Genomic DNA, 22,019 nt, shown 5'->3' on the forward strand with positions numbered 1-22,019 from the left:
ATCTAAGAATAATTTGCAAATGATCAGTGTTGTGTTTTACAATGCCACTGAAACAAGTTAGCCAACTAAACAGTATTTTCTGCACTGAGGTTTTCTTTCTATTCCAAAGCGAGAAAACCTCTATTTCTCTCTATTTCCCAGATGTCATCTATTCCAAACTCCTAATGCAGGGGTCTTCCTGATGTTGTAGGACTCTAACCTATACCAGGCCCAACTAGCATGGTCAATGGCCAACGTTATCTGAAAGGTCACAGGTTCCTAAGCTCTGTCTTAGTGCAAGGCACAGCTACTCCATCCACTCTATGCTAGTCACAATCAAAACAGGATCACATGTCACAAGCATAGAACAAGTTTTCTGCAGAAGGCCACTTGCAAAGCAAATTTCTGTGAACAAGCCAAACCTCAGATTGCAGGGGCAGACACAGAAGAAAAAGAAAAGACAAGATTTAACTTTGAACAAAATTTCTTCTCATAGAGTTGCCTGATTTTGCTGCAGAATTCTCACTGCTGGAGAGGAACAAGCTGCCATGCAATTTAAGAAAGCATTATATTTGCATTCTCTCCTAGATATGCATGCCTCAAGCCTTAAATATGCTGATCTGTGAGACCGTACACACAAACAAGACTTGGCCACAACGGGAGAAACCTTCCTGATTTAAACAGGCCAAAATAGCATCACAGAAACTGAGCATAAGGCACATTGCAAGCAGTAGTTTTAAAATAATTTCAGTGAAAAAATTGTTTTACACTAGCAGATGGTTGAGATCCTTTAGTGGTCTGTTTTTACAGGTACTTTAGATACTGGACATTTTGCAACTACTTTTCAAGTTGAATGGTGTAATGAATGAATGAAATGACCAAAGGGTTTTGGAAAGAGAGAAGTTACTCCAAGGACTGCACGATAGTGTACCCATTGGTTTCACTGGTGCTTCTTCCCAAACACTTGCGCTTAAAATTTAAGCATTCAGACACAGTTTCCTCAAACACACACCATGTGAATTAATGGAAGCAAGTCCATTAATTGCAAGTAAACTTACTTCCAAGTAATGGGTAAAACTGATCGCTTACTTCCACCGGATGGGATCCTGAGTCTAGGCTCTAGGGTCTATGGAGCTTTCTTGTGCAAGAGAGGATTTCTGACCCCTTAAGTGGCAAGCCTACGCCTCCTTACCTGGGAACAATTCCCAGCGAACTCAAAGGGGGCCAATTCCGAGTAAATGCACCTAGGATGGAACAGTGCACGCACTATTCAGCTAAGGGAACTGGTGGCAGAATATTACATTTCGGGAAAGACCCGTCCTGCGCCGTGCAGCAAATCTGCAGTCGCCCAGTTACATCCCCCCCCCCCCCGTGCCTCCTGCTCTTCCCCACCCCCTTCCATTCATCGCGGCGTCCGCCTGCAGAAAGGGCTCGCACTGCGCAGAGAGAGAGAGAGCTCCCCTCCTTTTCTCCTTCCTTCCTGCTGCCGCTGCGGTGTTTGGAAGGAGGCCTAGTCTGCTGGCAGCGCTTTCCCGGCCGGAGCGCGCGCTGAAAGGAATTCCTGAGGCCGCGATTGGTCCAGCGCTGGCCTCCGTGAGAACGGACCTCCTCCCCGTGTGTGTGGCTCCTATGCAAATTGCAGCGATTGCGGAAATCAGCGGGCTGGGAAGTGGGGGAGGGGAAGTCTGTCGAATCGATTGCAACTTCTGCAAAGTCTAACACAATCCAACGCACACAAGGCAAAGCCAGGGAGAGAGAGAGAATCTGAGAACCCAGCCAACCCGGCTTGGATCGCTTTCAAAAACAGAGAGGCTAGAGAGAGTCCATCACAAATCGTTTTGATTCGGAAGGTGTCATTTATTTATTTATATTTTAAAAAGCTTACCCAGCAGCTTGGTAATTAACTACCTTTTTTAAAAAAAATCTTTATGATTTTCAGTTGCTACAAGTTTAGCTTATTTATTTTTTATGGAAAAGAGCAACGTATGAGAACTAATGATGAAGCCCATTGACTCGACCTTTTAAAGTTTCTCACGTACTCTTTATTTACATTGCAATGGTACGTGGACGCGTCTTCTTCAGCCTTTTATTTCCATGCTTTCAAAAACGGAAAAGAGAATGTGGTTGACGTGAGGTTTTAATGGCTATTGTATTGCAGATGTTTGCTTTGTAACCTGTTTTAATTGCTGCAAAGTAAGGTTTAACGGACTGCGTTTGCCCGTGTGCGCACTATATACCAGATAAGAGGCAGAGTGGGTGGGTTTTGCTGCGTGCACTAGACTTCTCCCCCCCCTCGCCCCCCAGCGATCTGAGAAAACCGCTGAGCTTGCTCGGTGTAACAACCCCCCCCCCCCAAAAAAAGTACGTGCTCAGCTCTGTAAAAAGACGTCTGGGATCGGCAGCCAGCCCAACACAAAAGGAAGCGTCTAGACTAGGGATGTAATTGACGAGCCCATTCTCTAATCAATGTAGCAAATGTCTATGATGGACTAGAGCGTCATCCAATAAGAGAACAGGCTGGATGTTGTAATGTTCGAAATATCCAAACTGGAAGGAGGTGGAAAAGAGCGAGTGGCGTTCGTCCCTCCCTCTTTAAAGTTCTCTCTGCTCGGCGCACCGAGGGATAGTTGGTAGCTGTCAAACCAGCGCAGAGCTATATAATACATTTGGATTTTGCTGAGAGATCTGTAATAACAAAACCAAGTTTTCTCTCAGTGAAGGTGCATGGCGCGATCAGTTCTGCTTAACGTTGCATTCACCTTTGTGCTCTGTGATTGAAACCCTTGAGCGTTTCTGCAGCAACCTTGTCCCAAATATATACTCTGCTGTCGATATTTCTTATGCAGGAGAGGAGATGACACCAGTGAGGCCCCCCCTTTTATGACTGCACTGTTGTTTTTGTTTGTTTGCTATTTTATTCTGGTGTGTTCCGATCATCGCCTGGTTCGAACCACTGTTACTCGTGATTGGGGGCATCCTAAGATATGAAAGTGCTTTGGAGGAATCGAGGGTGTCCCCCCCCCTTAACATGATTACAGGTCCCACTGATTGCACGGGGATTTACTCCCAAGTAGGCATGATTAGGGCGGAAGACTTCAAAGTGCTTTGGAGGACCCTGCCTGTTGAATTCTTCTTCATGATCTCTGTTGCAAACTATGCTTCTATGCTTGACCGTTGGATGAGTCCCTCGAACGTGTGTATGCACTGCGTATTGGGTAGGCGCGTCTGGAGTTTGTGATCCCCCCCTCTTCATTTACTGGGACCAGTCAAAGATAAACACTTTGAACTCTCGTTGTTGATCTGAGCTGCAGTTTTAGGCACTCACTTGACTACCGTTTAAATCAGTGGGACTGAGAAGTGCTGAACTCTGAATCTCACCCAGCGAGATTTGCTTATGTGAGGAGGAATTGTGAGAATTGTAAGATCCGTGTGTGTGTGTGTGTGTGTGTGTGTGAGAGAGAGAGAGAGAGAGAGAGAGAGAGAGAGAGAGCGTAAACGCGCGCACGGGTAGGTAGGTGGCATGATATATATTCCCTCTCTTCTCTTTCCTCCTTCCTGCACTGAACTCCAGAGAATTGGGAGAGTTAGAACTTGCTGGTTGGGAGCCAGGCTGGCTGTCTTTCTCTGGACCGGAGCTCTCAGTAGAAACCAAGTCCAACATAACCAACCACACACTTGCGCTCGAAATAGCCTCTGGCAGCCCTTTCCGGTGTAAAACCCTCGCCTGCAGCCATGCAGGAGGTCCTTGAGTCCTCGAGCTGGCCAAGGCCAGGGCTTTCCGAAACGCTTCGGGAACTTCATCGCAGACTCCTTAAGCCCGCTCTTCTAAAGCGGAAGTTTGGACGTCTTCTTCGCGCCGGGCAATGGACGCCAACGGGGCCCCCAGTTTCTCAGCGGCCAGGGCGCTCGAGTAGGCAGATCTCGCTTTAAGAGCCAAGGCAGCGAAATCCCCACTAGAAAAGTAGCTGCGAGGAAACTACCCCGCTCTGACTTTTTTCCGGGGGGGGGAACACTACCCCCAATTGCTTTAAAGTAAAGAAAACTGCAATTGGGGGAGGAGAATGGCATGGAAAGTATCGACTAGTCGTGACTTCACTTGTCATTTGCCGGTGGTCGAGCGACTCTGCTCCGGAGCAAGCTCCCGCTTTCGACCAGCGGATAAAGATCTCTCTTGCCTAAAAAGTTTTTAAATCATATTAATGCGATTTCCCGTTAAGTCTCTCCTTGATATATATTCAAGATGGTCCGTATAAGTGAACCCTCCGCGACGTAATTTATATATCTAAGAGGATTTCACCGAGGCTGGCGAGGTAAAAGTTTCTGCAAATAAAACATGGCAAATGCAATGCCGGGCAGCGTGCCAGGTAGAATATGGATAGGAGGAGGGCTCACGGCAGAAAGTCTCTTCACAGAGAGACATATACCATTTCACGGTAGCAGCAGCAGCAGCAGCAGCCTATAGCACTTTTCGAAGTTCCCCTTTTAAAGAGACAATGTTGGCTTCAGCCAGATCTTCGTCTGCAATGTTTTTAATGAAGCGGGATCCTCTAAGTGTATTTGACCGCCTTTCTCCCTCTCCCCCGCCTCCCCCGCTTCTTGTTATATCTCTTTTTATACCCTCGGGACGACGGACTTCCCCTCCTCCCCTCTGTGGGGGAATCTTCCTGAGGAAACCTTTTCGGGGGCTTGAAGCGAGGTTTGCGCCTCTTTTGAGGAGGAAAGCTTAAAGTTTATATTATGTTTGTGCCTTGCCCAGCTACACACTCGTGTGTGTGTATGTTTATGGGGGATCCAGAGGGCGCGCGCAGATGTGAGAGCATTTTTGTGTAGGCTTCTCGGGAGGGGGTGGGGAAGGCGAGGAGGGAGCGGATGTGCAAAGGCTCAGTGCCTGAACTTGGATGCAACGTCTGCCTAGAGGGCGCAAACAATCATCCCACGTCCAAAAGTCTTACGAAGGGCGCCAAAAGTTACTTAAGATAATATTCCTAACCACAAAGAGCTGGAAATCGTACGGCAAAGCCGTCTGCCAGCGACGGCAGCGGAGCCAAGGGCCCGATCCTGCCTCGCTGACAAATTAGCCTTCCCCTGTCTGCTTTGTGGATTAAGGGAAATCTTAAAACATCTCCCTAAGCATTCGTAGGGATGCATATGTGTGTGTGTGTGTGTGCGCGCGCGTGTGTGTATGTATGTATATGGGATGAATACACACACAGAGAGAGGATTAATGTTTTATGGCACGTGAGACTGGGAAAAGGTGAAAAACATTAGTATATGTGTAAAATGATTGTGTTCTCTCTTGCTAAAACATATCCCACAGACATTTGGGTCTTATAAAGTACCATTCCCAGCTAACTTGTCTGCCTAGTCATGCCACCATTCACACTATTCACACAACTATGCTGTAAAGTCAGGCTGGGCTACAAGTCTGTGGCTAAAGCAGTGGTGCATTTATTGCCCTGTTCACATTCTGCTGTCAGTTTCAGGACAAACACCCCTTTCTCAGTGTTTGTAGCAGCATCTCTGTACATTTTGAACAACTTGTGCATGGTGGCAAATGCGGTGACTGGTTGGCCTAGCCTGGTTAAGAGTAGGCACATGCAGGACTATCTGGTGACTACTATGTGGGAGCAGGCAGTGTGTATACAATATGTAGGGAGCACAAAGGAGGTCAAGGTATGACTACCATTGGGCCACCAGCTACTCTTGGGAGAGAGGGGCAGATGAGTAAATAAAGGAAAGACAGAGCATGCTAGGGAACAAATTGAAAGTCATAAATCATAAGTGAGGTTTTTTTTTAAAAAAAAATCAGTACTTTAGTCACTTCTTTTTCCTCAGTGTTTTAGCTTTTTGTAAGACTGTCAGCCAGAAAGTTCTGTCAAGGAAACTTGGAAAGCTGAGAGATCCCAGAAAATGTTTAGTTGGGTGTGTTTCCATGTCATTATATCACTGACAGGTATTGGGCCATTCTTTTTATTCTTTTTTTAAAAGGTATGAATGAAAACTGAAGGTAATTTTGCACTTAGCTTAGACATCTGCAATCCACAAATGATAATTTTAGTGAAGCACTCAACTTGGGAAAAGGAAGGGCCTCCAGGAGATAAAAGTGATATAGTGACTTAGGCCTCCTCCCTTAATAGCCTTGGGCAATGTATTTTCCTCTAAAAGTCCTTGCAGTATTTTAAAACATTCTTAAATTCGAAACACCTAGATCTCTTGTCCACATCAGAAGTCATGCATACTGAATGTGGTATGTCTTGTGGTATTCTCTTCCTCTTTACGCTTTTTTTTTTTAAAAAAAATTATGAATGGTTGTGAATATGCAAGTGTCTGAAAGCTGCAGCATTTGGGGAAATGAAAGGAAGACTAGAGAGGATGCCACTTAGGAGACTGAAGAAAGACTAGAGAGAAAATGTAAGACTCAATAAAAGAAAAGTTGTCTGACTGGAAACTTTCCAAACCCCCAAAACCAAACCTTTCTTGTGCCAAAACAATGCATTATAAGATAAATAAAGGACAGAAGGCTCAATTCAAAGTTGAGCAACTTTAAGTAGTAACTTTATTGCTTGAGGGTTGCAGTGCAGTTTTGAAGCTGTGCATTATTAGTAAAATAAGCATCCTTGGCTATAAAGTGCCCTGAGTTTTGTTTTTTAACCGACATTCATATGCCAAGAGCTAGAAAGTTCTGAACAAATGTGTTTGGCTCTGCTCTCAGCTGGTGATCATGCTCTCATACAAAGCAGTCCATACAAATATATCCACAATTATTAGAAGCCGCACACTTAATGCCTTATTAGCCTTCATATTTAAACAAAACAATGTAGAAAGCCCCACCCATTAGAGCTTTACTTGGGGACACGATTTCTGGAAAAACAATTTGCAAAGTTTCAAATCCACAGTGCGCCGCGACTTGTCTGCCAGCCCTTAGAAAAATGCTCTGTATCTGTATCTATATGCTTTCTATGGGTGCTACTGCTACTGTAAGATTTCGGAAAGCCTCTTTCCGCATGAGACTAATGGCGAAAGTTTAGTCCAAAGTCCTTAAGACGATCTCCTTGAAGGTCTTGTGGATGAGGGTGGGGGTGGGGAGAGAAGTGGGGGTGGGGGAGAGCGAGAGCGTTCGTGGAGGGGGAGGGGAGCGCGAAAGCGGCAGAAATATGGAAAAGTAGTTTTGTTTGCTTAAGCACATCCTGCAGAGCCTCCCGCCGCTCGGGAGCCCTGCCTGCAAACGGCTCCTGCTGCCTGCGCTACCCAGTAATGCACTGAGAGCCTGGGCTCGGGGATCGGGAGGGCTGGCCGAGCAGTAGCACCGCAGCCCCCCTCCCCCGGGCAAGGCAGCGAGCGAGCTGCTGCTGCTGCTGCTGCTGCTGCTGGCGGAGCGGTGCAGAGCGGAGCAGCAGCAGGAGCAGGAGGCGCGCGGGCAGGTTCCCGGGGAAGCTGGAGGGAGCCGGGCGCTGTCGAGAGGCTGCCCGGGCTGCGAGCGCGGGGGGAAGTGCGCGCTATGCCTTTAACGCCCGGGCACAGGAGACATGTCTAGCGTGTAGGCTAGGGAAACTCTAGGCGGGGTTAAAGTTCAGCTCATGGAGCTGATCAGCGCTGCTGGCTGCAGTTGAGCAGAGTTGGAAATGTGAAAGCAAGAAGCAGGCTCGGCTCTTCCCCCCTCTTTCTTTCTCTCTCTCTCTTCTCTCTCCCCCTCCCTCCCTCTCTCCCTCCCTCCCTTTCTCTCTCTCTCTCTCTCTCCCTCTCACTCACACACCTCCAAGCCACAAACCCCCCCGCAGCAACCATGTATTCTCCTCTCTGTCTTACCCAGGTAAGAAGCTTCTTCGGATTCATTGGGGGGGGGGCGAGGAGGAGGGCAAGGGGCTTCTCTGTCTGTCTGCTCGTCTGTCTGTCTTGGCCGGGGGTTCGGGGGAGCCTGGCGGCGGGAAGGGGGCGCAGAGGGCGGGAGGGCGAAATCCCGCGGGCGGAAAGTAACTTTTCTTTCCCACTCGCTTGCATTCCTGCTCTTGCACGGCCATTTGTAGCGACACATGGCTAATGGCGCCTCGTTATTAAGGGTTTAATTAATATTGGGGTGCGCAGACGTCCCTGCCGGAGGGAAGGGGGATCTGGCGGAGGCGGCCGGAGGGGGTCGCGCCGAAATCCCGTGTTTGCGTGTTCGTGTGCGCGCGTTAGAGGACGATCTGCACGTGTTTCGCAGTCGTGCAACCCCATTACATGCTTGGTCATCTGAAATCAATACTCACTGTTTGTGCTTCCGAGGCGACGAATGCATGCAAATGGAGCAACACACGACACAGATACAGCTTTCTGTTTTGTTTTTAAAGTGTAGCATTGAGTAGCTGCGTGCTGCATGCATCTCTCTCCCCCCTCCCCATTGCTCGAGCTGCATTGCTATACCTCTCCAAACTCCTCGCACACTTTTTGTTCAGCAGCCTCGAATTTGTGTGGCTGGTGCTTTTGCAGCGGCTCCCTCGGTTTGAGTCTCAGGCGGAGACGTAGTGCCAGAGAGAGATGCATTGCACCTATGCCCAGGGCTCTGGCCCTTTCAGACATTGCACGGGGTTTTGGCACGGCTAGCTGGATGTTTCAGGAACCCCCGGAGCCCCTCGTTGCTGCTGCTTCGGTTCCTGCTGCAGCGCCTCCTGCAGCGCCTGCCCTCCCGCTCCTCTCGTGCACCAAACCCAGCTCGGGATCCTCGGCGGACACTGCAGCCCTTGCATGTCCCTGCCCAGCGATCCCAGCCCAGAGCTGCCTCCCCGGCTGCCTCCAGTGCGCCTTGTCACTTGCTCGGGTGTCACGTTCGCCTGGGGTTGTTTCCTTTGGGAAGTTGGGCTCGCAACGTCCTGCTTGCAGAAAGGGGAGGCGGGGAAGGCAGTTTCTTCTCGCATAAAGTTGCTCGACCCCTTTTGTTTGCAACGCAGCAGCTCTTAAGTTCTTCGTGGGCTGGCAATAATTTCGGACCTGATTCCCACCCTACCACCCCCACCTCGCACCCACCTCTCCAGATCCCGTTCCGATTACACTGCTCTGAATCGGAAGGGTTCTGTTCCTGACGCCTATGCAACACATGGGAAACTTCTCCCTAAGACTTCGGACAACTTTCCTTTCTAACCTCAAACACGATCCTACCCACCCCCGCGTGGTCCCCCCCCCGGCCAAAGAAAACTTTAGGGCAGCGCCAAATCTTCAGATAACAGTCACACACCCTATCTTCTTTCTCGGATTTATTTCCACAATTTAGAAACATAGCCCCAATATGTATTCATTCATATATATACGTGTGTGTGTCTTCCCTTTCCCTTCTCTTTCTGTAACTCAGTAATCTTGGTTGGAAGTTTGTTGCCTCCCAGTCTTAAACGGTGAAAGTTTCTAGAGGATTTAGATAAAGTTCTTTCATTACCATTTCAAGACGTCTTTCTGGCACAGAGTGCTGCTACCCACCTTCAGTTAGCAGGATGTGATGATGATTTTGGGGTGAAACACTTGGGGACCCAAGCATCCAATATTATTTCCTGCCTTTGTATGGGTTTTGAAGTGCATGTGTGGGTTCCTTTTAAAAGAGGGCTTCACAGTGGATTTTGCAAGATGACCAAGTAAATGCTTAGGTGTGGATAACACTCAGTCACTCGCTGCCTAACCTGTAATCCATGAACTTGCAACCAGAATTGGTACACAATGCAGCTTAACTATGTTAACAACCTCAAAGTCGATTATAGGCAGATGCCACAAACATACACTGGAATGTGTTTGGAGCTTCTGTACATCGTCCAAAGACTAGATCTAGTGAAAAGTTTTGTCTTACTTCATGGAGAACTCAACCCAGTTATTTCCCCCCCCCCCCTTTTGATTTATTTACACAGGGTAGTACAGATCTCCCACTCTTTAAAACACATGCATACACCTACCTCAAGCTGCCCACTCTTCCCCTCACCACACACACACACACACACTCGTATGCATACTGTATCTGGGTATTCTGGTTTTTAGTAGGCCCAACCATATAGCATGCAGATTTCAGATAGTTATAGCACATATAAAAAGGAAATCTTAACATAAGAGACATTCTACTGCAAAGCGCTCTGCATTCTCATTGCACATTTGAAAATAGCGTCTAGGTATTCAAAGGCGTCTTTATACAACCCACCAAGAGTGTTTCAAATATAGAACTAGATACATATAAACCATAAGTTATACTATTAGGAAAGGCTTAAGTAGTTGTATTAGCATTTCAAAACCCTTGTCTCCTTTAAATTTGTCTAGTATGATTTAAAACATAATCATAAAGCACATATACCCGGCTAATGGAGCTGGAAGACTAGGACAAAGTACCTGTTAAAGGGTTATCTACTCCGTGGCCCCCTCCACACAACTATAGGTGATTTACCTACTTGCTGTTTATCTGACATTGTCCTGGCTTTACATTAACAGCTCATCATAGATGTGCAGGCAAATATACGTTGGCCTATGGTTTATAGAAGTATTGATGCTTTGAGAGTTTATAGAGCTGACTAACTTTCAAACGGAGCAGCGCAAATGTGTTTCCAAAGATTGCTATAATGTTGCATGCTTTTATTTGTAGAGGGGCTCAGATTATTTTTCCGGTCGCCTTTTCTCATTTACGAATATACACCAAATTTTTTTTTGTTCTGTGAGCCAAACTTTAGCTGTGCAGTTGTGGCAATGTGCTTGTTGAAGCGCAATACTTACGAGCCGTAGAAAGGATTTATAAACTCACTTTTGTTATCTCCCCTTACCCAGCCCCGGCAAATAATAATGGAAGATGCATATGCTCTTTTTAAAGCAATCTTCCTTGTTCAAAATGCAACTTACTAAACTTTATGAGAAGTTTTGATTCTAATCCTAACTTAGGACAAAGACCCCATTACCACTTTTTGAATTGGCTACTTTTAATCTTTTAAAGTGATTATGCACACATACCTGGACATTTCTTAAATTCACCAGGAAAACCTTGGTAATTGAAGAAACCGTAATGTAACATAAAATATAAAGCTGTAATTCATCTCAGTTGTTGGATATATATTATTGCTCCTAATACCTTCACAGTGAGATTTTGGAGGCTGTCTTTTTAAAAAGGGTATATTTGTACATGAGGTAGAATTATTTTGAAAAAGCAGTAAACCTCCCATCTACAATCTTGACAAATCCTATTTGTCAAGGATTTAACAGTCCTTATATCAGCAATGATGGACCTCTTCACTGTACCATTATTTCAAGGCCATTTGGTGGTTTTTGAAGCTTTTACATAAATCTTTTAGCTATTTTTTACCTTTTTCAACCATGCGCTATTGACTCGGCTTTACAATAGAATAAAAGAAGTATAGTTGGGAAGGAGTTCAAGTTAGAGCCAGGAAGGACTGCGAGCATACAAGGTTAGTTAATAAAATGTAGAAAACAGTTTTTAGGATAAAGCCAATATCTGAAGTGATAATTTATTTTGCAGTGAATTACTTAAGAAATGTTTTATACAGCATAGAAGATAAAACATTATAAAAGGCCCCGTTTGTGATGCTGTTGACTATTCTGAACTGTGTCTCTGTGTGCGTGTGGAAAAGGCCTCGGTGTGTTGTATCCTGCGTAATAGTTTACTTTGCTCTTAGTGGCAGCCTCTATTAGTGATACATTTGGTGTGTGTGTGGTTTTTTTTTAAAGTTCATTTTTGAAAATGCAAATAAGCATTCTGCCTTTGATCTACTGCTGTTGAAACTGCTATTCTCCCAATATGTCTTTTGTACTTCTTTGACATATAAAGCTGGGTTGTTTCAAGGGAGTGTCAGAAATCATCATTTTGTGAAATGTCTATTTTATATATTAGACCCAGCTAAACTTTCATGCAAATGCCTATCCCTTCCATTCCCAGCAATATGTTTTGGCCCCTTTATGTACTTTCTAAGAATCTTTTCTACCGAAATACGTAACAAATTGTCATTTGTCTGTTATATTTTAGATACAGTATACAGCAATTAACCATTTGCTGTCCAGAGAGGCCCACAGTTTTTAGAATCATTTGGGCGCTTTTTCTTTCTTTCACACCTGTATTTAATTGAGTAGAAAAGAGACGTTGCAAAGCGTTAAATAGAGATGCTTCTTTTTAAAAAAAAAAAAAATATGAAATTATTTTGGTAACGGTTATAGTAACACATTTCATAAATTAAGGAATTGCACGAAAAATAAGTTGCCAACTTCTTTGCTACATAAGTATGTGTACTTTTATGCATAGGAGAAAGTCCATGTTTATAAAAAACATATGTTGACAGTGATAGCACCTCTTCCAAATGCATGCCAGTTTCAGTAGGAGAAATAATCACATTTCACAGCTGTGTGTTTACAGGATCAGATATTTTAATAGCATATGTTTTTCTATAGGTACTTCCATAACTAATTGCATGCATATAAATAATATACATAATGATTATATTACATTTCCAATGACCTGTATGGCCTTTGCAGCATTTGCAGTGTGCACACCTTTATTTAAAAGTTTGATCCATGACCTCTCTTTCAATATGTTCATTGACGTGGGAGAAACTTTTAAATGTCTTTTTCTATTTTTATAAAAGGGCAAATTAAAGTAATACGTATAATGTCAATGATTTATTATCCACATTTTATTACAGTGTACAAATCTAGGTGTTTTATTTAATAGCTTTCTGGATCTGTATACAAACTTTCTAGCTTCCAGGGTTCTTTTTATCATTTAAACAAACTTAAGTAAAAGAGAATTGTACTCGCGATGTGTTATATACAGTTTTTGTTTTATATATAAAGATCGGAGAAACCTTTCAGAATTCCACATTTTGAGGATTTTATTGCATAGGTTTAGAAAATGTGATAGCATTTTATGTTTCCTTACTATTAAAATAATCATATATTCGATTCTATTTACATAATCCTAATTTAAAATTCTGTTACATTACAGGTCGATACTTTAAAATACATTTTAGGAAAAGTTTGTACTGTACATCAGGTTTGACATACCAGTGCTAATTGGCATCCAGATGTTTAGGTTTTGCCAAATCGGTGGGCATATGCTACAGTGGCCACACCATTCACAGAAGGGTCACGGAAAGAGCAAAGAAATATATCCCTGCTTTCAGTTGGGATTAAGATCACAAAAAAACTTATTGCCAACCTCAGGTTACTGATTCTGGACTTGTCTATTGACTTAAAGGGAACTATTGTAAAGTCAGTGGTTTCAGGCTTATACCCTTACATCCTGATCCGAAGTACATTTGTTTAGAAGTCCATCCCATGGATTTTAGGAGGACTTATTTCTAAGCGAATGTGATTAGGATTGGCATGCCAGGATGTTTTCAACACTTGTGTTTAAGCGGTTTTGCCTTATTATTATTTTTCTGAATGAGGCCTAGTGACTACAGAATATTAGGTTATTGGATATGTTTATGATTTTACCTGGTGTATCCACTACAATTATTTGGTCCTCCCTGTGTTCTGATGACTTAAAATTGTCTGCTTGTAAGTTATGATGACTATTAGTGAAACAAACAAAGCTTTTGCGATGCTAATTATTCCTTCTTATAATTCTTCATTTTAATTCCTTCCAGGATGAATTCCATCCCTTCATTGAAGCACTTCTTCCCCACGTCCGAGCATTTGCATATACATGGTTCAACCTACAAGCTCGAAAGCGAAAATACTTTAAAAAACACGAGAAACGCATGTCAAAAGAAGAAGAGAGAGCTGTGAAGGATGAATTGCTAAGTGAAAAACCTGAGGTCAAACAAAAATGGGCGTCCAGACTTCTGGCAAAACTACGGAAAGACATCAGGCCTGAGTATCGGGAGGATTTTGTTCTAACTGTCACGGGGAAAAAACCTCCATGTTGTGTTCTTTCCAATCCAGACCAGAAGGGCAAGATGAGAAGAATTGACTGCTTACGCCAGGCAGATAAGGTCTGGAGGTTGGACCTTGTTATGGTGATTTTATTTAAAGGTATTCCGCTTGAAAGTACTGATGGCGAACGCCTTGTAAAGTCCCCACAGTGCTCAAATCCAGGGCTGTGCGTACAGCCGCATCATATAGGGGTTTCTGTTAAGGAACTCGATTTATATTTGGCATACTTTGTGCACGCAGCAGGTAAGTGCCTTGTTGCCTTGTTCAACTTTTAATGACTTTTTCAACCAAATGATTAGGCTAATCTGTGCTTGCATCCACCATGCTGGTTGGCAGCGTGGCTGTGATAGTGGTTGAAGTTTAACCAGTAGTGGAGAGGATATAGACATCCTGTGTTGTATTACAAAGCTGTTAATAAAAGGTGATTGCAAAAACATGAGGGTTTTTTTACATTGTAACCTAACATTCTGCCTTTTTGAAGCTTTTTCATAAGGACGGAACTGTAGTATGAAGATGGAGACTGTATGTACAAAATATTTCTAGGCCTGCTTAAAGATTGGAAATGAGGGTACTGTGTATTTCTGAGTGATTATTTTGCTCAACATGTTCAAAGTTCACTATTTTGTGAGGAAATCAGTAATAACTATAAAAAAAACTTACAAGCCCAATCTGTAATACAGTATGGTTAAATATCCAAAATTTGGCCGCCTTAAGAAAAAACACTGAGCACGCAGTGATGACTCCTCACAGATACACAAACTGTCGATTTTAATTGCCATTGGTAAGAAAACACCTGCCTAATGAAAGAGGGGGAAACAAAAATTTCCTGGTAACCTCCGCCTGTGGGTAGAATATTATTGCTTTTAAAGGATGGGTTGCTAGTTTAACACGTGAGATTCAGGAAAATGGATCATGCATTGTTTGCAACTGTACTTCTGGCTGTGACTATCATATACCCGCCACTAGTAACAGATAAGTGCTGTTACTGATCAAGACAGTGTGCATTTTCCCGTAACCTTGTTTTAGTCAAATTCATAGTTTCTCAGTAATTAGGCCTAGCAGTTTCAAAGCAAGCCACTTGTCTCTCTGTGACTCAGACATTTCAATATTTCAGTTTGGATCAGATTGGAGAGGAAATTTAATAAGCTTAACAGTTTTAATTTGATTTAGCATTTTTAGGTGCTAGGTACATTGGTGGCTATTGGATGGTCTTATGGAAAATGGTAATTGGTCTTTGTTGTGTGACATCTTGTCATTCAGTAATGTTGTTGAAATCATTGGCATGTATGATTATGAAGAGGTTTTGTGGTTTTCTCCTAGAAAGGACGGCTTGCTTTAAGTTTGCAGATATACGTGATTCTGTTATTTGCATTGTGTACTTACGCTGAGTGACACGTCCAAAAATATTGGTGAATATGCGATGTGTTTCTGAAGTGCTGCGGTGTGGATGCTTTTTCATTTATTTTTTAAAAGAATAAATACCAGGGTTCAATTTGTTAATTAAGAACTGCCTATGATAGACTGTAGACCCAACTTCATTGTAGGATTTTCTGTGAGACTTTATGGAAAGCTGATGAATCAGTTAAAGATTTAAAATATGGATGCTTTCATTAAAAATGTTTGGTGCTAACAGCATGTTGCAAACTATCTTCATACATCTGTTGACTCAGGACATGCATTGTAGATTGATTTTGAAAATAATCCATGGCAGTTAATTGAAAGTAGTTGTTATATTGATTACAAATACTCGTAGCATCACCTTAACAAAGTTACTGTTATATATTAATGCAATCAGGCATAATATAATCAATTGCTTCCATTATGGAATATATATCTGGCAATATTCTGTGGTACGGTTATGTTGCTATGCTAACAATATAGCCTAGTAAATCTGGTAATGATCACCTTTGTGAGCTTTGACTCTCTCTCTCTTTTTAAGGATGCCAGGGGTATTTTCATATATAGGTAAACTGCTTTTGGGGGAGTATTTGTGTTTGCAGATCCTTATAAAATGTGTTTTTTTACATCTTAACTTACTTTTTCCGCAGGTGTAATATATCACACTCTTTTTCAGTTCGTTTGTGTTGTAGAAAATATTTCAATGACGCTGTGTATTTGAGAACGTAGTAACAATTTGCATTACGATCGGACAACCTTCATTGGGGATAATGGTTGTAGTTTCTTTCTTTTTTGCGCTGATGTATCCCAGACTCCTTTGTTAAACCTGAACGTTGGCCAAGTTAATAGTGATTGGCTCTTGCAGAGCTGCAGTAATGGAAACTTGTACTGTATGCGCAACAAGAGCATTTCAGAAGAAAATCTTAAAGGCCCTTTGTCTTCAGATCAACCTGATTTGCTTTAAAAGATTTACTGACCTTATAGTTATGCTGCGAAAGTTGCCAATAAAAATGTATAAAATAATAGGCAGGTTGATCAACGTATATACAGCTGAGCTGAGGGGTGTCTTCTATATCCCCAAAGGTCTGCAAACAGAAAATGTTTCTTTCTACTTAAAAGTTTTGAGAAGTTGCCAGTGTTGGCAAGAGGTTCAGACTCCAAAACGTGCTTTCAGATATTTGCCAAAACCATTGTGGCCTTTTCACTCAGAGTGCTATTATTTCGTGTACTGTTCCAAGATACTTTAATTCCTGATGATTTCTGCAGTATGATGTCCCTTTCCTTCTTAAATATGTATTTATAACAATTGTGTGGAGGACTCTTTCCCTCCTTCTTCTTTGCCCCCTCCTTGTGCCAGGACATAGTCATTTGCAAGAAAATCATGTGCTCAAATCTAAACAATGCTCCTGCTTGCAAAGTAAGTCTGAGCCACAAAAACAAATTATTCTCCTAAGGAAATCATGTAGAAATAGGGATGTAAAATATGACAATTATGTGAACTAGCTTGCAAAGATTGAAAGAAAACTGTGAATAAAAGAATTTATCAGCAAAGAGGTGGCTAAAGTACACTGAAATTAAAACATTGGTTTCAATTCGGAGTTTTAGCTTTCTTTTTTAAGGCCATCAAAATACAGTAGTGCTACCTTTAACTTTGGATTGCTTTTCCCCTCTTAGTTCTCTAGCCCATGTATCAAATGACAACTTGGAAACTGTTGTGACAAACAGTATTCTTTGTGGGAGTATAATACCAAAGTAAATTTATGACCAGCCCTTTACCAGATGATCTGTATCAGAATCTGCAATATACTTGGCACGTGGCAGGGTCACCATTTAAGTTGTTAGGGTCATAACCTTCGCCACCAGGCATTTGACCTTTGAGATAAAGTTAACCTTTGTTCATTAGTAGGCACTCAAGCGAGAACTTCCTTGTTTTTTACTGCAGCAGAGCAACTTCAGCTAACATGATCACATTGTAAAAGGGGATTCTAAGCTCAAGCACTGGGTTCTGTGAGAGGTTAAAGATTTCTCTTTGTTTTTTGAGGATATTTTAAATGGACAAAGCTAGCTTGTGTTTTGTCTGCCACATACAATAGCTGATGTTTTTGACCATTATCTGTTTTAGACATGGTTTTAACAGTATGAGCCTATGCATGTTTACTCAGAAGTAAGTCCCACAACCTTACTCTCTAGCAAGTACATGTATATTAAGGTTTGCAGCCTAAGCATAGCAAATGCTTTGAAAACTCTCTCTCTCTCTCTCTCTCTCTCTCTCTCTCTCTCTCTCTCTGTGTGTGTGTGTGTGTGTGTGTGTATGTGTTTAAAAATGCTGAATTAAAATCTAAAAATCTGACCAAGATATAGTAATTGAATTAGACCTTTTCCTATAGATTGTAATGCTATTAAGAACTGAAGCCAAAGTAATGACAAGGCTGATTTTGTTTTGGTAGCTGTGAAAATGTGTTTAGTTCTGGAGATAAGTGACAGTGTAATATAAAGAGCACCTTTTTTCATCTATAATAAACCAATATTGTATATTATTTTGGAGGGTGGTGATATTTACCCCATAGCTGGTAAAGAAGCACCATGTGAGTTAGTCGGTCATGAAGCATAGTGAGCTACCTTTGCAAAATTTTGGGCACCTTTGTTCTAAATCTGAAAGGTACACTGTATACTTCTAGTACAATTGATCATTATTGCAATCATCCTGCAATACAGAACATTTGGTATTTATCAGTAATGTAAAAGCTGTTGTAATAATTCTGAACACTTCAAACAGAGCTGGCACAAGATTTTGTAACCCTTGATAGCTTCCTGCAAAAAGTATATATATTCCATATAAAGTATTTCTGATCACACCACATTATTCCATATGACTGTGACAGTGCATACTTTATTCTAATTACCGCATGTAGCCTTTTAAAAAATGTTCTTTTTAAAAATTCAGTGTTTGTTTCATTTAAATCAAAGGAAAATAATGTCATTTAGGTATGATGTGCTTTCATTGGTTTGTGACTGCTGTTGTCATTCTTTCATATGACTGTACAGTTATGCATGATTTGCTGATTAACCAGATGGCCATAGTAACAGATTGAGAACCTGCTCCCTATTACTAAAAAGCATGTGTAAGATCACAAAGGTTTTGAGTTAGAATGGTATGTGTTGGGTAAAACAAGACTCACTAAAAAGAATTTCATATTCTATTATAAACCTAATCTATAGTTTTACTGCACATGTCTACTCAGAAAAAAGTGGGTTTAAGTTCAACAAGATTTACACCCAGATCAACGTGTGAAGTTGCAGCCTAGTATGTAACCCTGTTTCATAGAGAACTTAACTTACACTTCATCATCAAGTGCATTGGATCCTCAGTAATGGAACCTTGAATACGTAGCTCTCTTTACCAAGATTCACTGTGTCCCCAGTGGAACTCCTATCTAGCATTCCCTTCATAAACAGCACTTGCTTTGATGCAATATCTTAATTTAGATGCCTTCTGGGCGGTCAAAACTTCATGAAGCACTGTTGAGCATGTGTAGCTCTGTTCTCTGCATAGCTGGAGAGAGTTCCATTTGTGAAATAAGGTTGTGTACCTAGAGCAGGTGGGGGAAACCTCCAGCCCTTCAGAGGTCATTGAACCATGTGCCACTGGCCAAGCTTGCTGGGGCTGATGAGAACTGTGGTTCAGCAGCCTCTGTAGTGCCAAAGGTTTCCCACATCTGACCTTGAGCACTCTTCATTATTGCAGAAAGTGCAGCAGCCCTTGGGTGGTATCTGTGTGACACTACACAGCAGCATCCGATCAAGGAGTATAGCAATGTATATCAGTACATCAGATTAGGGTGATCAAGTACCGGTACTCGTTGTGCTTGAGTGTGTGCTTAAGCCTCATTGATTTAATCAGGACTGCAGTACGCAATTTTTTTCTGAGTTATTCTGGACTTGTATGCATGTTCCACAGCATAGGAATATATTGTCCTCAGTACTTAAATGTATTTATTCCTTATATAAAGCTAGCTCCTGTCTGCCTTAGTTAAACTTACACAAAACCAAGATGCTGAGTCCATGTAGTGTGTTGCTATTGTTGCAAGATGCTCTTTTGCTGTCCCTTGTTCCCTTATTTGTGAGAAGTTCCAGCTTCTTATTTCTTCGTGGGAAAGGACGTGGAGACCCCAGCCAGCATAGCAGTTCATGAGAGAAGAGAGTTGCATTGGTGGTTTGATATGGGAGAATCTTCCCTCAAAAGAAATTTTAAGGGTATCTTGTCCCTTCAGAGATTGTTATCTGGCATATTGAGAACTGGAAACAGCTGTAGGGACAAAACAATAGCAGAGTTGTCCAGTGTCTTAACACTTCAATCTCTCTTGATTATCATCCTCCTGCCTTCTAAGATCTTTGTGCTGCACTATGCAACTGAGGCGCTTGCATCTAACTCTTCTCCAGTCATACTGCTGAAGCTCTTTCTGCTGGTGCAAATGATCTTTGGGAGTTACTGTTTTATGATTCACTGAAGCAAGGGATCCCTGTTTTTATAACCCCGCCATGGATTCCAGTGTTCCCTGTGTCCAGTTGCCAGATCCAGCCCTCGACTTTGATGTGACAGCCAACTATGTCTCCAACCATAACTGGTGAAGAACTTACATTGCACTCTCAGACCCATCTGAGAATAACTGCTTTGCAGTACAGTGTAGAAAGGGATCTCTATTCATTGGGACTTTCTGTTTCGGTCAGTGGAGGAGTAGTTTGTATTGCTGGCTTTAACAGACTGTGGTTGACAGAAGCAGGATTTAGATGGGGACAACTGCATTCCCCTGCTGCTGTAACTGAGATGGTAAGCATCCATGCTAATTTCAACCCTAACGATAGTGGAACTTATGAGTGTTTGCTATATCATGAACTGCTGGCATGAGTTCAGTCATGTGGCTAAGCTTTCTCCAAAACAGAAACAAATAAAGCAGAGCAGCATATAGCCTTTTAATGTTTCTTAGAATACTTCCAGGTGTTTTCAGGAAAGAAGTATCGCATGATTTAAATGCTGTTTCCTGTATCCTGAAATAGCAGATGTACCCAATCAGTAAGAAAAAAGAGCTCCTAGTATAAATGTAAAGAGAAGTATTTGAGTGGAGCCCATGGCATTTATAGCCATGAGGCTAGCTCAATAGTATGAAAACTGCCCAATATTGCTGGCCAGGCCTAACTTGTCTTAAGTTACTGTACTTTTTATATTTCCTTTCTTTTCCACCCAGTGATGAATAGCATTAATTTAAATCTATTTAAGGCAAGTGTGGGAGAAACCACAATCTTTGTTGTGGTCAGTGGTGTACTTAGCAGGGCTGGATGTTTCACTTGATTGAGGCCTGAAAGCTGACTGTAGAAGACCTAAAACATCATGTCAGCTTTTTCCAAGTATTGCAAAAGAAGAAGTGTACGGTAAATTCAAATATTCTGCAATGTCAATAACCATTATTATGATGGCTACTTACTGTCCCTTCAGACCCCTCCAAATTTAAATGTAAAAGACAACAACCGCAACAGCAACAAAAGCAACCCAAGTCAGTTTCTGTGAAAACAGCCACCTTACAGTTTAAAAGAGCCCATAGTCAAACTAAATCAAATTAATGTAACCAGCCTATAATCTAAAGCAGTACTTGTGGAGACGTGCTCTCCTTCCTTCAAGGTCTAGGAGTGAAATGTTCACTATAGCACATCACAAATACCAACTGATTTTAGGGTTTTGGCCAAAGTTTAGGAGAATAGTCCTAAACTTTGCCTTGCCAATGAGTTATTTACTATCCTCAAGGGATTGTTGCTCAGACATGAACTATAACTGAGGCTCCACTGGATGATCAGAAATAGATTTGTGCATTGGCAAAGGAGAGTAATATCTTGTTATTATAAAGCTGTTTCAATAGCTCTGATAGAGATTGAAAGGTAGTACAGTACAGATTTATCAGAGTTTTCCCCAAAGCCAATTGTAGCTCAGTGAAGAAGGATCAGATCTGTGTTCCAAGTCCTGTTCAAGCAAATAACATGCTATGCACGAGGTCTGCAATGCCTCTATTCATGCTGCCCCAAGCATTGCTATGCAGCAGTCAGCCATTGCTTCAGTTGCAGGGAAAACCTGGTGGTGCAAGGCAAGTTGCTGCTCTTCTGCTGTTCCTGGGACCTTTAAGTGTGGTCCTGTGAATCGCTGTCAAGCATTGGGCCAGTATTAGGCTATATGGCTACCATCCTTACATCACCCTTTCTAGGATTAATAGTACCTTTCTGGCAGTGAGTGGATGATGTTCAATAGTGTCACAGTGGGGCTTGGTAGAGAGTGGTGCCAGAGCCTCACTAACTGTTGTTGTTTACCAATTCTGATGTGAAAAATGACAAGGCCGTCTCAGGCTAAGGAGATGAATGATGAGAAGGACATGAGCAATGTTTCTTACATTAACGTTAACTGCATGTTATGTCTGCAAAATTGGTGAAAATTGTTTGAGTGGTTGTAGGTGGACAGTCTTTGGCTAAGGACACTAAGCAGCAAATGTTTCGAGTATATTTTTGGTAGGAAGCCTGGAAATGTATGTGGTGATTAGGAGAGTGGTATTTAATCCCACATACTTAACTTTTTGTTTGTTTCTTTAAGGGTTGAGTAAGTGACAGGAGGTGCTTTATAGTAGTACAACCAACAATAATTGGTTGTGCGAAACTGAGACAATATACTGTATTGTAGTGATTGACTAGTAGTTCCACACATTCAGGTGATCAAGGGATAACTCACGCCG

The 22,019-nt window shown here is 42.3% G+C and overlaps 1 protein-coding gene across 9 annotated transcripts in view; it reads left to right on the forward strand.

Annotated features, from left to right (window-relative positions):
- Window positions 1-22,019, forward strand: part of NFIA (nuclear factor I A) — a 418,489-nt gene that overhangs the window by 118,432 nt on the left and 278,038 nt on the right. For 6 of the 9 annotated variants that reach the window (XM_079982118.1, XM_079982123.1, XM_079982117.1 and 3 more), the window contains exon 2: window positions 13,566-14,097. In XM_079982118.1, coding sequence (XP_079838244.1) covers window positions 13,566-14,097 — 532 coding nt within the window. Of the gene's footprint in view, window positions 1-7,278; window positions 7,790-13,565; window positions 14,098-22,019 lie in introns of those variants that run through there. The other 3 variants (XM_079982120.1, XM_079982125.1, XM_079982124.1) reach the window with 3 other exon arrangements.

The sequence above is a fragment of the Podarcis cretensis genome, assembly GCF_951804945.1.
Source record: "Podarcis cretensis genome assembly, chromosome: 6".
In the NCBI taxonomy this organism is placed as follows: Eukaryota; Metazoa; Chordata; class Lepidosauria; order Squamata; family Lacertidae; genus Podarcis; species Podarcis cretensis.